The sequence below is a fragment of the Anser anser genome (assembly GCF_964211835.1).
Source record: "Anser anser genome assembly, chromosome: 4".
Taxonomy (NCBI): Eukaryota; Metazoa; Chordata; class Aves; order Anseriformes; family Anatidae; genus Anser; species Anser anser.
Genome location: NC_139724.1, coordinates 54,862,793 through 54,879,526, shown reverse-complemented (window position 1 = coordinate 54,879,526; position 16,734 = coordinate 54,862,793). Strand labels below are relative to the sequence as shown.

The window sequence follows — 16,734 nt, the reverse complement described above, 5'->3', positions numbered from 1 at the left end:
TTTTCAGTTGAGTGAAATGTTTTGATTTTTAAACTATTTCTGCTCTATTTGCTTCCTGCTAGTTTCCGTGAAGTTACCTCTTTTCATTTTTCTCTTTTCATCAGTTTAATCAATAGGTGATATATTTTAAAAGCTGGACTTAGATGGAGCAAAATGGATTTCCTATTCTTGCTTCCATATGTTTCACACAGTGTTTTCAGAATAAATGAAAGGGCGTTGTACTGTAATCTGCTTATGGTTTGGTAACCCTTTTATGCTCAATGTTGCTTATTGGCAGCTGTATTCTCAGCTACAGGAACTGCTTTTCTGTAATGGCTTGGAATATGGAGATCTTGCAGCCCATCAAACTGTTAGCTGTTTCAGTTTCTAAGGACTCCTGTTTACTCCTGGCATTCTTGAACCCACTTGCTGTATATACATTGTTTATAAAAGGGAAAGAGCAATGAAGAAAGAGAAGGGGAGAAAAGAAAAATCTGTGGTCAGAACACCTCCTTCATTCTTTGTATCATCCTGCTATCTAAAATTTATTTCAAAGTGTGCTAAGCTGTCACGCAATCATAGTTATTCAGAATAAAATTTTTAAAAGGGAGCTGCCTCATCTCTTCTAGATTATTTTCTGGTGTATTTTTTCTGGTGTGTCTTCTGTCTCATATCTTCTGCCTCCCCTCCTTTCTCCCCTATCTTAAGAAGTTCAAGAGAAAATGCTGATAACATTTTGGTATGAGTTTTATAGGCATGATGAAGATGGTAACATAATCTGTTTAGTACAGATTTGAGTTGATTTGAGGGGAAACAGTATAATTCATTATTTAAAAAATGCACACCATTGTAGCCTCGATTTCAGAGCCAACAGAAAAATCGAGCTAAAGTATACCAATAGAACAGATAAAATAATCATAGTCTGTGGGCTAGGTACAATGTACAGTAAGAAACAAATTGAGTTCAGAGAGGTTTACTAACCTGAGCTGTAAAGAATACAGGTAGAAATGAAATATGGCTGAATTACCATATTAACAAGTAGCATGTATGCAGTGAGGAGAAATGAGAGAAGCTCATGTGAAAGTCTACCTTTTTTCAGTGGTTTTGGCAATTGGATTGTTTGCATGCAAGTTCTTATTTGTTGTCAGAGCAGACAATTTACATTGTCATTTGTGCAAATAAGCTATTAGCCTGATGTTTGCCATTCCAGGTAAATATTCTGCAGTGAGTATTCATTGCATACAGTATAAGCAAAATGCATTTGGCGGGTAGATATTCGAAAATGTATTCTGACAGTCTAAAAACAACTGCTTTTGAATATTAAATGATCGCTCAGTCATTGCCAAAGATAAAACCAAATTTTAAAGCTTGCTTTTCTATGTGCAGTGAGAGAAATGCTATTTTGGATGTAAATATAATCACGAGCTTATGTATTCAGACTATAATTAAAACATTATGAAAGTAGAGCAGTTAATGATGTTATCATAACTTGATAAGGCTTGGCATGCTCTTCGCCAAGAACTACCATTTTCGGCTTGGAAGTATTTTCCAAACAAATAAAAGTAATTAACTAAAATTAATCTATGCATTCATAAAAATGTAGGCAGATCAAGTGATAAGTAACAACTTCACTGCTCTCACTTCCTGATAGATTTTTTTCATTAACAAATACAAATTTAAGTTGCACCTTTGCATAATAAATTGGCTTTTAGACTGAAGAACAAGTGCACTTAAAACAGATTGTGATAATTTCTGTAAATATTCAAACATTATTTTCTGGAAATATATAAACTCAATAAATGAGAACACTTTATATATAAATACTGTAAGCTAGATAAGGAATTTTTAGAACTTTGAGCTAATGGGGAAGATAGATGAAGTGATTGCAAACTATCTAAAGCTAATGATAGCTACATGCAGTAGTACAATATGTTAGTTTTGTATTTTCCTTAAGATTTAGATGGAGTTGATAAAGAAAAAAATACCCAGTAAGCAAATAATGAAAGCTTTCTGTCAATTATGCCTTTTCCCTCTGGCAGCTTAGCAAACTGAGTTCGAGAGTTGTCTCTTTTTTGAGCATGCCACCTAGATAGTGGATTAATGTCCCTAGGAATGCCAAAGGTTCTTGTACTTCCGCGGTTTGGATTAGTATCCTGTGTTCCTCCTCGCAGTTAATTTATGTTGCTCTTGCCTTGTTCTCATTTTCTGTGCAGAATAGGAAATATATTAGGAATTCTGTAAAAGCAGGGGTGAGGCAGCTATGATGATGGGTCAGTGTGCCTCTTGGGATAGCTAAACAGTTGACTCGGCAAGTGCTTTAATGATTAGGAGGTTTAATGGATGGCCTAGACTTCTACCATTGTTGCTTTCTTTATCAAGGTCATTTTAGTTTTATGCAGCTGTGGAAAGGTAGGAGCTCATTGTTGTGTTTCAACAATGTCAGACACCGTGATTTCTGTTCCACTCTGTTTCTAAATCTTAGGCGATATGTAGCCATTCCAAGGTAAGGAGGAAGCTTGTGAGCCTGCAAGTTCCCGAGACAAGCTGGATTTATGTCTTTTGGTTTATCAATTCCTCCCTAATATCTTGTGTGTCTATTTGCCAGTTTCAGGCAAACTCTGACGGAACCGAGCTTTTCACATGTTTAAATTTCTGAAAGGTATTGAAAATATTGGGTAGGTAGGGAAGTCTGAATAAGTAATACTACCTGACTTGTCAGCTGATAAGCCTGTCTGCATCTGGGTCTGAATATGGCAAAGGATTTGCTCGTCCTGCCTGTCGGGTGTCAGGTTTGGAGGGATCTGTGTGCCTGTGGGTGAGGGGACCAAGTGAGAAGAAGCATCCAGGAGAACAGGAGTTAACGTTAGAATAGCCTGTAAAATAAATAAAAGTGGGGAACCTAACTGTAAATAAAACTGTAAAACTGTAAAATAAATAAAAATGGGGATTACTTCTGCACAAAACTGCAGAAAGAGAAGGGAGAGCAAAAGAAATCAGTCTGGGCTAGTTTTACAATTCTCAGATCAATTTGTTTACTGCCGTTGATTCAAGTAAATGTATATTTGATAAACACTATTCAGCAATTAACATTTTCTCTTTACTTACTGTATCTATTTATAGTTTAAGATTTGCTTTCTGGTCACAAAATTCAAAAAGTAGGGTTTCTTTCAGGTCAGAATAAAAGAATTACTTCTATTGGTGTTAAATTCCACTGCTGTTCTTCAAATATATCTTCATGCAATTTTATGTAGGATCAGTGATTATGGTTAGGAATATGTGGTGATTTGATACATGATTTAATCTGAAATTAAATAGCATCCAAATAGAGAATTAAAGGATATTTTCCCTTACGTGCCTCAGATACATATTATTTTAAGCAACTTTGACTCAAGGCGGAAGACTAGTTTTGTTTTAGAGTGAAGGGGATAATTAAATGTACCATGATTTGTTCTGCATTTTTTTCCTAATAATACTTCCTTGAGCCAAATCACTGGTAAAATCAATGGAAACCTTTAATTAGCATCTCTAATTTAATCATGTTGATTTTATGACTTCGTGAAGCTTATTGTAATATGAAAACCCTATTGTCAAGATATGATGCTTGTAATTAAAGCAAGTAATACAAGGCATTTTATTGTGTATTTATAAACAAATACATATATGATCCAGTTTAAATATCTAGGACTATTTGATTAAGAATACTGCACTCTGGTATTGATTTCACATTTCAGTGCTTTATTTCAAATGTACAGTTACTGATGTAAATGTTACTCATTGTGGCAAAATAAGATTAAAGGGTTGGGTTTTCTATTCTCCAAAATAATCCTTTCTAGTAACATACATCTGCCAGATGCTAGTGTGTCTACTGCAGCTAAACAGGATTTTTAGTAGTGATTGGTGTTGATGCACCTCACTAGCCCTTAATTGGAATAACATTTAAATGCTCTTTTAAAAATCTTCACTGTAATACATATATTTCATAAGGAATTGAGATAATTTCTTTCTGCGGCATTTCTTGTGTAGTCATTTCTTCATCTGTGTTCAGTGAATTGTATAAAGAGCAATCATCATTGACAAGCTGAATTGGAAAACTGCTGCTTTGCACTGTGCTGCTGTATTGAGTTAAATCTCATATATTTAGAGTTAGCCTAGAAAATTTCATACCATACTGGAAGGGGGAGAAGAAAGTGTGCACAAACGGTATCCTTGTGGTAACGTTCTAGGAAAGAATACTTCTAAAGTATTTGTTTAGAAAGTAAGGCATTTATTACGTTTGTTTATTTTGTATAAGAGATGAATGAATTCTTCATTTAGCAGCAGAGATGAGAACATCCTGTTCTGGAACAACACTTCCATTCCATGAGTTTTGTGGAATTCATGGTTTGAACTCCTCTCTTCCTGTACTCCTAGTTACTGTGCTTGGCAGTCATCTTCAGTACTTGTAAGGATCATAACCACAAAGTGGCAGTAGATCAAAATGTTTTCTATCTACCCAATCTTGAGCTTACCAAAATGATTTATTTCTGTCCAGCTGTTACTTTTAAGGCTCTTATTCCATAAAGGCACTTTTCTATGGGAGTACACAAATGGAATTAGGATGCTCATTTGGTAGATTATGTCACTTTCATGTTACTTGTGTGATTACGTTCAAGGTGTTATTAATAGACACAAGTCTTTCATTGTCACAGCAGCACAGCTGCCAGTCCTGTGAAGTCAGTATGAGGAGGGGGGCTCCCTCTTACCTCCAGGGCCTTTATCCTGTGGGACTTTTTCCAGCAGATCCCTGAGTAGGCTAAATCTGCTGTCCTGAAGTCCGGGTTCATGATCTTGGGTTTTGCCCTACTCCCTCCTCTCAGGAACTGGTACCACCCTGAACTCTACCATCTCACGGTCACTGCAGGTCAAGGCTGCCTTTGACCTTCATATCCCCAACAAACCCTTGGCTACCATTCGGTTTTGACTACATTGGAAAAGTAAATTCAGGGTGCTTAAGAGAATAGTAGAATTAGTTAGTGGTGGAATTTCAGAGGCTTTTTTTTCCTTCTGAGAGGTTCATCCCATTTTTAAATGTAGTTCTACTTTTATAATGTAGAAAAACTGCAGATTAATTGACTTTTGAGTACTACAGCTTTTAAAACAGTGGTAAGACTTTTATTGCAAGATTCTGTTTGACATCCGTGATGCTATGCACAATTGGGTCATGTCATGTGTGTCTTGTGTAACACTACGTATAACAAGTGTAACAATAATTCTTCAACTTAAAGACGAGTTCTGGTTTTCGTGTTAATGAGACATTAATATGATTCTTACAGCCACTGATATGATTCTCATAAGCATCCTGTCTTTTAGTGAGATGTTTCTTTTGTACTTTGATCATTTGTGCTGGAATTCTGTGAACCTCGTATTCTGCCATCCTATTTTTGAGTTACAGTTGTACACAAAAAAAAATTCCAAATGAGGTCACACTGTTTATTTTATAAGAATATAATAAACCATGATATCCTTATATCCCTTTTGCAGCCTGTTGTCTCTTGGGGGAGTAGGGGCTTGTTAACTGAAGCTACTAATTAAGCAGAAGTCCTCAATGAGAAAGATACAGTGAGTCTCTTGAGGTGTCTTTCAGTGTTAAATCATTTGTTTAGGATGTTTACATCTCTGTCTTGAAATGCCTTGCTTCAGCAACTGTGGCATTGTGTAGCTTGACGTTTAAATAAACTTTTTGCCCACAGACATCTATGTAGTACTTGAAGTTTATATAGACTGTCATGGAGTGTTATCTTCTATTACCTGATGACACGCACACGTACTTTCTTCTTATTGTGTTAAAATCTGGTAGTTCACTATATGGGGCCTAACACCAAACTGGGAGCACCTGTAATATTTTGCTGAACAAGCATCCACTCCTTTATTGACAACACTGGTAGTGGTGTTCTTTACTGATTTTTCCTGTGGGTGTCTGAGGGAAACTCAAGATTTTGTGGTGAAATAAAGCTGCTGATGTCTTGGAAAAATGTAAAAATACCTTCCCTAGTTTGCCTGCAGATTAGTTTGCCTACCTTCAGTTGGTCTGCAGATTTATCGTCACAGGTGACCTTGCCCATGTTTGTATTACCTTGATAACAGGAAACCACCACCATGTGATTTTGTTTGGGTTTCCCTTGTTCTTTTAATGGTAGTATATGGCCTTTTGTAGCTTTATTAGGCAATACCTTCATAAACTGGTACTAAAGAAAGGCTTTCCTTTTGGCAGGACTTGTTAACAAGTTCATGAGGGGAAAATCCTGCTTAACTAACTTGATTTCCTTTATGACAAGGTTGCCCACCCGGTTGACCAACAGAGGCTAATAGTTGCAATCTTTTGGGATTTCAGCAAAGCTTTTGATGCTGTCTCCCACAGTATCCTGCTGTGGATAAATGAGGTTACGTCAGGCTGGCGGCTGGTCACTGGTGGCGTTCTGCAGGGCTCTGTTCGAGGACCCGTTCTCTTCAATGTTTTTATAATTGATCTGGATGCAGGACTCAAATTCATACTAAGTTTGGGGATGACACTAAATTGGGAGGAGCTGCTGACTCCCTTCAGGATAGAGAGCTTTTGCAGAAAAATCTTGACAGATTAGAGGGCTGGGCAATCACCAATCACATGAAGTTTAGAAGACAAGGTAGTGAAGGGTCTGGAGGGGAAGATGTACGAGGAGCAGCTGAGGTCCCTTGGTTTGTCCAGCCCAGAGCAGAGCAGGCTGAGGGGAGGCCTCATGGCGGCCTGCAGCTCCCTCACGAGGGGAGCGGAGGGGCAGGCGCTGAGCTCTGCCCTCTGGGGACAGCGACAGGACCCGAGGGCACGGCACGGAGCTGGGGCAGGGGAGGGTCAGGCTGGGGGTTAGGGAAAGGTTCTGCACCCAGAGGGTGGTCAGGCGCTGGGACAGGCTCCCCAGGGCAGTGGTCACAGCACCGAGCCTGCCAGAGTTCAAGAAGTGTTTGGACAGTGCTATCGGAAATATGGTTTGATTTTTGGGTCATCCTCTGTGGAGCCAGGAGTAGGACTCGATGATCCTTGTGGGTCCCTTCCAGCTTGGGATATTCTATCGTTGTATGAAATAGCTGGAGAACAGCATTTTGCAGAACTTGTCCATAGCAGTGAGGTTTCTAGAGGAGATGATTTGTGCTGGAGTGTTAGTGTTTCCAGACTGATTTTACCTTGTTTTCATTAGAATCAGCTGTATGAGTGCTCCTGGAGAGTACCAACTGGGAATCTTTTGCTTCTCTTAATCTTTGTGTGACTTTGAATCTTTTAGTTGAGAAAACTTTTATGAGTTTGGGGATTGACATGTCATAGTGTTGTCCATCTTGTGTTATACCTGAATTTTAACTGAAAAAACACCTGATGTACTTGGAGTGCAAACTTGAGAGTGCATAGGCTTCAGGGTGCTTACTGTGGTGTTACTCAGGAATAGCTCTGCATTACTTTTACTTGCAAATGGTGCAGTTCTTGATAGTGCTTGGGTATCACTTAGACAGAAACCAATGTTTAATGTTCGAAGGTTAAAGAAATGTAAATGTGTTGGGTCACAACTGTTGTTCTGCGTGAACCACTATGATGCTTAAGCCAAAAAAATCTAGGATCTGACAAGCGTAGTCTTCTATAACGTATGGAAATCTTTGTCCATTTTTTTCCTTTCTATTTCAATAAAACTGCAAAACAAGCTGTTGCTCTGTACAGGTCTTTTCATGCTAATGTAAAGCTGTGTGCTGTGAAGGCAGTGTTTCTAAACATATGGCTTGTACCTCTCGAGGGGGATGTGTAGTGCTAAGTGGCAGAAAGTTGCCATGCAGTGCCCAGAATTTGGCAGCAGCTCATTTCTGCAAGTCAGAACAATGACTTTAAATACATATAGTCAGTACAGCCAGTAGCTGTAGTAGTTTTCTCTTTTCCTCCTGTATGAATTACACTGTTGCAGCTGTAAGGGACTTTTCACCTAAACATGAATCAGAAGTGTTTGCGGTTACAAAAACTTTGGTATAGGAAGTAATTACTGCTTTATAGGATCACAGAGCATGAGTGTAACTATCTTTCTGAAGTCTTTGTTCATCAATTTCTATAATTTTTGGACTGGAACACAGAAAAAGGAAACATTTAACACTTCTTTTAACATAATCATACTTAAAAGTGGAATTGTAAAACCAGGGTTTGTCTATAGCAGTTTTCTTCAGACAGTTATTTTAATGCCTCCAGATATTTTAAATTTTAAAATACCTTTTTAAAAGGTGTTAAATTTTGAACGTCTTTTATTGCTGTAAGTATGCATTTGATTAATTGATGAACATCTTACGGTCAATGAGCCATTCTTATGCTTCAGAATAAGTATCTAGGATCTTAAACATTGGCAATAATATAGTACCTCATTACCTCTTAACAAGTCTAGTTATGTCTCAAATTTATCTTTTTCTATGTAATGCTTTTGTTGAGAAGTATTTTTTTTTCAGGAGAGAAACAGCTCTCCTGCAGTCAAAACAAGGACTTAATTATTTTGACATGTTCGTTCTTAATTGGCACTTAAAAGGATCATTAATATCTAGGCCTTTAGTATAAGGACTAGCTGAGCCTTTATTTCCCTAGATCTCCAATTTAAAAATTGTTAGTTTTAAATTAACTTGACAGAATATATACCTTGACAAATATTGTATCTGAGTTGCCTTGAAGTTGGATGGCAATAGGTTTTTGAAGCCAAAATGTAGCTGTAACAGTAAAAATGTTGCCATGAAAAGTGATGTTGAGCTTCAAATCTTAAAAACGCCACAAAAATGTATTCAATAGATGTATTTGCTTATTTGAGAATTTATCTGACTTCCTAGTGAAAAAGGAGAAGTTGTAATGAGTAAAAGCACTTAGATCTAATAAGTTAAATAATTATTTTTATACATAGCCCAGCGATGCACTTAGGTATGTCTGAATATTTGGAAATAAAATTTAGGCAACATTTTTACTGTATTAACTATTTGCTGAATTTCATTTTTCCTTTAACATTTGTGTAAATAAATAGATCATATGCAAATCAAAGAATGTCAGTAAAGCTAATTTTGCTGATTTTTTTCCTGCTTTCTCTATCTCTGTGTAGATAAACTGTTCTGAAAATATTGAAATGAGCAATTCATAAAGCTGCCATGCCATGTTCTTGGTGTTACTTATTGGCACTATTGAGAGTTTAACATATTTTAACATATTTTGCCTTAGTAAATGAAAAAAAATATTTTAGAATCCTTGCAAAGTCTGTATATACTGTGCTGGATTAAGATGCTGTCATACAACCTTTTTTTTTTAGCAGTTTTCTAAGGAAAGTTTTAGTGCATTAGAAAGATTTATGGTGGGAGCAGACATAGGCTGGGTGTGAGTGTTTAGATCTGTGAGCACCCACAACCAGAAAAGATGTCAGAGGTAAGGTGGTCCAAGTAAGCAGTGGTCCTACCAACTCATTTGAGATCTCCTCAGAAGTCTGTTAACTGCCAGCAGGGGGACCCTATAAAATCTATCATAGTCACAATAAGAAAAATTGTTGGAGAACAAGAAGAGGACCTCAATTATTCCTGAGCAATCTTACCAATTCACACTGAAGAATTAAGTGCCACTTGCCTCATTTTGTCCTTCTTTGTATACAAGCTTGTATCTAATTCATATGAAACAGAAAATATTTTTATATATATAAAAATGTACTTTAAAACTGTAAGTTGGGAGAGTGTATAGAGGAACAGGAGTTTGTATAATCTAGAAAAATTAAAGAAAATAGAAAAGTTGTTTTTCATCTTTTAAAACTACCACACATCTTGTTTTTTCTATTCTCTGTTTGAGCCCATAGCTGCACAGCTGGAAAAAAGCAATAATTAGGCTGTGTTTCCCAGTGAGTCATAAGAAAGTGCTGAAAAAGCACCAGAATTGGCAAATCTGCCATTGTTGTAGTAGACTTTTACTGGGACAGTTTGAATTTCAAATGAGTCTGTTATGCAAGAAAGAAAATTCAGGTCAGTCCTTATGTATAATGGATTTACCATACCAGCAGAAGTAAAGGTATTTAAAATTTACTTTTTATTGTTAAACAGATAATTAAAAACCTACTACTATGGTGAACATTAACAAATACACCAGTCGCTTATCCTGTTTGTCCACCTTTGGGGAACACCAAACACCAACACAAAACGTAAGGCGAGGATAAATAAAGATGCCATTTTGTTAATTCTTCTTGAAAGGTACTGTAGTTTCACCCAACTTGCAGTTGCACAAAGTGTTGGAACACTGCACTTAAGCTTTTGAAAATTGCATAGCTGTACAAGATGGATAGGGACTGCATTTCATATCTTTTCGGTTCAACATGTGTGCAGATTTATGCTTCTATGTTAAATTATTATCCTTCTAAAATATTTCCACGTTTGACTGTGCTTAAATGAAATCCCCAGCGAAGATGACTACAACATCATATATTTATTTACTTGATCATCTCACCTCCTGGGTTACCCTTAACTGTTCTCTGGGTATGCTGCAAAGGCCATGGTACGTACCTTCTGGTAGACCAAGATGTTAGCAAGGTAGAAACTTTGAAATTCAGCATCTCTTGTAGAGAACAGCTGGAACACTGTTTCTGTAGAAATGAGCTTTGATAGCTTTTGTGAGAAGCAGTTTCATAAATAATTATGTTCTGAGTAATGGTGGGTGAGCTTTTGAGGTTAAAACTAGCCCTTTCAGCATTGCTGTTCCCAAGAAAATAGCATGTTTTTCTCCTGACATGAAGCAGAGTGTTTGCTTTTTGGGTGGTAAAATTGGGCATTATTTACGTTTTCACATGGGCTCTGCGTATAAGCTGTTCTAAAGAACCCTACACAAATCCTAATCACAAGATCAGAGAAGCATATATTGTAGCTGGTAATGCTCATCTGAGAGGTAGTAACTTCCACTTCTGATGGTAAGGGGAAAGGATGGAAAAGAAGCAGTTCCTATAAACTTGTTGAATTTGTATTGTGGAGAGCTGAACAGACTAGCTGAACTGTGAAGGTCGAAAATGTAGTTCTGTCCATTAAGGACTGATGAAATCCAGTGTCTTTGGCATTCTGAAATTGTTGTTAGCGTGTGATTGCAACGAGTCCCAGCATTTTAGACCTAACTAGCTCCATATGTCATAGAGGAAACAGGCTAGTTTTTCAGAGGAAATATAAATTGGTTGTTGTGTATTTTGTCCTTCTGACTTGATTTTTCCTCATTCAAGTGAAAACATATTTGCATAGTTTCAAACATTACCTACCCAGACCGCCTAGTGGGAATTCTGTCCCAGAAGTACACGTACGTCTTTTTCCCTCCTCTGTCACAGTGTCTTTATCCTGATCTGAAACAGCTGACTCCATGCGATGAGTAAGAAGCAAAGGTCTTGTGCTGGCTATTTTGCAGGGGGTGTTTCTGGTGTCTTGGACAGTGACGAGTTGGCTTTGGTTGCTGCTTCTTTCAGTGATGTGCGAGTGAATGGCAACCATTCGCTCGCTTCAGAAACAGAATGTGAGAAATTTTGGGTTACTGCAGACCTAGATTTGAATCGGAGCACAGCAAGATGAAAGGCTCCATAACCCAGTATCAGTCCCTTGAGCCTTCCAGGCTGTTCTTTTATTATTTTCTTTTACTTTTTTTTTTTTTTTTTTTTTAATATTAGTGCTTGTCCCGTAACAAGAGAAAATCAGTCAGCTTCTTCCCATTCAATACCCAGTTCAGTTTCTCCTCAGTACAGTCAGTTATTTTGGGCTGGTTTTAGTCTTTTCTGTGTGTTTATTCTTCAGCAGTGCAGGAAGAATTTTGATTGCTTTGTGCAGTTTTTCCCCCCCCGTAGTAGCAAGAGTTAACAGCGTGAGAAGCAGAGATTGTGTGATGCAGTACAGGAATTACGTGCATTTGTGGTTTAGGAAGAGGGGGTGGTATTCAGCTCTTGAAAGGGCTTTAATGAACACTGTTTGGTGTGTTTGAAAGCTAATGGTCAGAGGAGAGCAACAGAAACAGCCTCGGAGCTTTTAGGGTAAACCGATTAGCATTTTTCCCAATTGAGATGGTTGTTTCACCTTCCCTTTTTACCACGAGATTTTTCATCCTCCGTTGCCTTTTGTTGGTACTGAAATGACATACAGTTAAGGAAGCCGCTTCGGTGTGAATGCAGTCCTTTCCCCCTCCTTCTCCTGTAGAATCTCTGCCTGCCACAGACGGGCAGAGCATGTGTTTCTCTTGTCTTGGTTGGGTGCACAAATCTTCTTTTATGTGTGCTGCTTCTTACCCTGTTGCCTAGACGATCACTGGCTCTCACTAAGGATGTCTGGTTCTCGTAAAGAGTTTGACGTGAAGCAGATTTTAAAAATCAGATGGAGGTGGTTTGGTCATCAGGCATCAGCCCCTAATTCCGCAATCGAAAGCCACCAGGGAGACTTCTGGAATAGAGGACAAAATGTAACAACTGGTGGCACAAAGTTTTTAGATTCGGGTAACCTACCTTTAACAGCAGTCGGTTACAGAAGGTCTAGCCAACAGGATTTCCAGAATTCACCTCCTTGGCCAATGGCATCCACCTCAGAAATCCCTGCATATGAATTCTCTGCAGAAGACTGTGGAGGTGCACGTTGGCTTGACAGACAAGAAACAGATGATAGAGCAAGTGAAGAAGAAAATGAATCGGACAGCAGTTCGTGCAGGTTAATTATTACTTTCCTATTGTGAGCAATGTGTTTTCATTTCATGTTTACAGATGGCATGCATGTGTAGGCTAGCCTTTATCCTAGATTGAAATGCTTCAGAAACCTAGCAGTTGCTGTGCATCCGAAACAGAAAATGATTTATAAACAGGTTTTGGTGTGTTTACTCTGACCTTTTAAAAAGGTAATGTTATTTAGTCAATGTGGATAAGTAAAGTGCAAAGACGTGCGTGCACTCACTGCTGGTTTAAATGTTATACCTAAAACTTGCTGCTATGAATAAGGTGATGTCCATTACATGGTGATGTTACAGGATGCTTTCTAAATTATTTTGAAGTGATAACTGACTGTCTAGCTATGCTGAGAATCTGTCCCAGTTCGGAGAAAACCGTGAAAATTAAAGCAACTTGTCACTCTTATCTGATGTTTCCATGTATTTCTACAGATGAGGGAGATGAAACAGTAAAGAATATTTAGGCTGTAAGACAAAAAATATCATTTTTGTTTGTGCATGTACAACTTGAAGAAAGAAATAATCTATTGAAAGTCAACCAGGTTGTGCTGTAAACTAATACCAGAAGGTTGCTTTACAATGATTGCAGTTGTCTGCTCAGCTGCCTTAAACTGTACCTAGTTTAAAAGAAAGAATGGTTTTATTGTGTCTATAAAGATGTTTTGGTGTTCTTCTCTTGCCTATTGTTACTAAAGATGAAACCTTACAATTTGTTATTAAATGTGAAAGGTGTTTAACAGTTGGTGGAAAATGAGGCAAGGCAATATCTTTCTTGTTAAGTATTAGTTTCTTTCTTTTACTTCCTTTTAGTGCTTCAGTCAGCCATTCTTCACTGGAAGTATTTTTCCTCTTTTATACTGCATATATTGCAGAGTAGTTAGCTTACCATTTCGAGTAAATTTAATGGTATTTGCTTTCTTGATTGTAAGATAACTTTGCAATGATAAAGCATTTTGGAAAGCATGCCTATTTAAAGGGTACGGTGTTTAATAAAGCATGTTAGGGACAGATCAATCTAGTTAAAGCAGTTTTACTGTTTTCCATTCCCCAGGAGAAGAATTCATTTAGTGCAAGGGCAAAGCAGTCCAGAATATAAACACTAACTATTTGTGGTTTATGCAACCTTTATAGACCGGAGGAAAGGAGGAAGGGTAAAAATGCTTAGGAGTCAACACAGTGTATTTGTTTTTGTCACTTACTGCAAAAGTACTAAAATTACAGGGAAAGGAAGTAATGCCTACTGATTCTTCGTAACAGCAGCCTTACCATGCTGCAACAACTACAGAGCTATAAATAACGTGCCTCTGAAGAGTTCTTATTTTAGGTGGTATTCAGGTATAAATTTTTAAATAGCGGTGTCACTAGATAACATATACGATATAGATGTAACATCACCATATCACACTTATCTGTGGTGTGAAATTTTTATGTACCGCGTTACCCCAAGTAGGATATTCTCACCGTAGCAAAGCAATCAGTGCAGAAAAAAACATGTAATTCAGAGAGATAAACGTGTAGCTTAAAATTAGTACAGATTTGGTTATAATTGTAGGAGAATTTACATATGACAAAAGTAACTTGTCACTTTGTAGAATTGAACTGCAGATACGTATTGAGGGGGTGGGAGAAGTCTTTATAGTACTACTATTTTATTTATGGGTTTGGGTCCGTTTGTTTTTGCAGACGGAGTAGCAGACTTCAATGCATTTTATATTTGAAATAAGTCAATGTTAAGTGTCTTTTAATTATGTATCTAGTCACATACAGCGTTTGGACTTGTTTTGTAATTTCTTTGTCTTGTAATTCTTGCTAGGGTTTTATTTACGTGTTTTAAAATAAGTATTGTAGGTAATTTTTGAGTTCGGTGTTGGTACAATTTAATATGTAACTAATGGTAGTATAAGGACTCGCTTGGTATTGTTGTCTGTGTTTTTGTTCTCCAGGGGAGGTTGTACTGACAGCATATCTTGTTCATTCCCTTCATTAAGAATGTATAACCCACATAAGTCTGCCCAACAACTGTTGTTTTCCTTTGTTAAGAACATGATAAGGTGGTCCTCTTTTTCATTATCATCAGATACAGCTGCTTACCTATTGACTTGAGTAAAGAAAACAGAACTCACTTGTGCATGTAGTTTTCAGAGGGCTTTTTTCCCTTGTGAAAACCCCGTGTTTCCTCCGTTAGAAACAAGTTATGTGTATGAAAAAATCCTTCAAAAAAGAGACAAAAAACTTTGTGGACGCTACAGAGTTATCTTGCTTCTTCACTTCTCTGAACTTCTTGCCTGGTTATGAGCCTTGAAAGCCTGCGGTGACAGGAGCAGCTTCGCTGCTCTGTGTGTACCTTTCTTCTTTGCTGGGTCATATGGCACAGGTAGAAGAGCATTTTGGTCAGGCCTGTGGCGTTCTGCAAGCTTTGGATCACTATAGGATTCATTCTGAGGAGAGAGGATGTAGAATTCGGTTGTCATTAGTACAGAGCTTGGTGGCATAAGGGTAAGTGAATTCCAGGTTTGGTTCCCAATTTCTGACAAAGGCTGATATCATAATTATCTCAGATGCAAACAGATCATTCACATTCAGGGATCAGAGCTAGCTGGCCGTAAAGCTGCTCATGTCATGCTCTTATGTGCTGCGACCAGTATGATCTTGAAGGATAGTTTGCTGCATTTCATCTCTCCGATTTCCTCTCTTGCTGCTGTTTGTTAACTATCCTGCATTCCTGAGGCGATGGTCATCATTCTGGATTTGTAGACATTGCAAAATTCTCCCATGGGGTACAGATCGCTGTATTAGCAATAGATTTCTTTTCCTCTGCTTTTAGTGAGTGCCTTAAAAGCAGTCCTCAGACCTTGAAGGCACCATGGATAACAAGCTGAAAAGACCTAGAGCATACCTAGTATGCATTGTATAGTTATGTTTGGTTCATTTCACCCAGGCATATATTAAAGCATTGGAAGTGGTTTGCTGTAGATATAAGCACAGAAATGTCATCAGCTGAGATTCTTGTCCTTCTAACTTTGAAGAAGGAAATATTTGACTCTGTAAAGCATCATATTAAATAATGGAAGCTGGCAGATTATTATTTCATGTCTCCCCATGCAATAAAATGTCAGCTAGCTTGGAGGAATCACTGTAAGTAACAGAACTGATTAAAAAATATATATTTTGACAAGTTTTATGTAAAAACTCCAATGCAGGAAACCACCTTAATGCGACAGTAAAGATTACTTATCTCTACACCTCTTTTATTATTTGAACCATCTTGAGGTGTGTAAACAAAATTATTATTGTTAGTCTTCTTTGAAATGTCATTAAGCTTACTTTTGTCAATCTGTCTGCACTTTGAGGTATCCATATTGGCTTGTTGATTTTCTGTTTGTTTAAATGTCATAATTTAAAAGGTTATATTCTTCATGTATTAAGATTTAAAATGTTGAGGGCTGTTGCCTTATTCTCTGAAAAACAAACAGGTGTTCACTGGAAGCATCTTAGATGATGAGAAAAGTAAATTTGCATATAATTTTCAGACAATGTTTTTCAGAAAGTTTTACATATTTTTCAGAAAAAGATTTTAAAATTAATTTCAAATTCATAGTTCACTCCTCCCTCTGTGTTCCAAAATTAATAGTTTGAAATGTATATTTATTTTTTCCTGGTCATATTGAAGTCTTTCTTGTTTGGTTTTTATTTAAGAAACAAACATGGAGATAGCTAACCTAAAAGATACCGTCAGAAAAATAATTTAGAATGTAGACCACGAAGTAACATGCTTGAAAAAAAAGTTTTGGAAACTTTGTTGTAACCAAGGTTAACACTTACAGGAATTCTTAAGTTTTAACTAACGTGATTGGTATACAATAACTACTGTAACTCCTCCTTTAAAATAATAATACTTTAAAAGAAAGATGCAAATCCTCTTAATAGGAGCAGATTGTGCTTCTCCCCCATAAACTGAGATACACAAGTCTTATGTGGAAGAGAGATTTAGTAAAAGTGGGAGGAAAGAAGAAGTCTGGTATGTGTTTTGTTTTTTACAT

General features: G+C 37.3%; 1 protein-coding gene across 5 annotated transcripts in view; it reads left to right on the top strand.

The window, feature by feature from the left end:
- KLHL5 (kelch like family member 5) overlaps positions 1–16,734 on the top strand; it is a 57,278-nt gene that overhangs the window by 6,379 nt on the left and 34,165 nt on the right. The window contains exon 1 of one of the 5 annotated variants that reach the window (XM_083836243.1): positions 11,955–12,681. The exons of the other annotated variants lie outside the window; for them this stretch is intronic. Coding sequence (XP_083692369.1) covers positions 12,305–12,681 — 377 coding nt within the window. The 5' untranslated portion in view covers positions 11,955–12,304. Of the gene's footprint in view, positions 1–11,954; positions 12,682–16,734 lie in introns of those variants that run through there. 5 annotated transcript variants of the gene reach the window in all.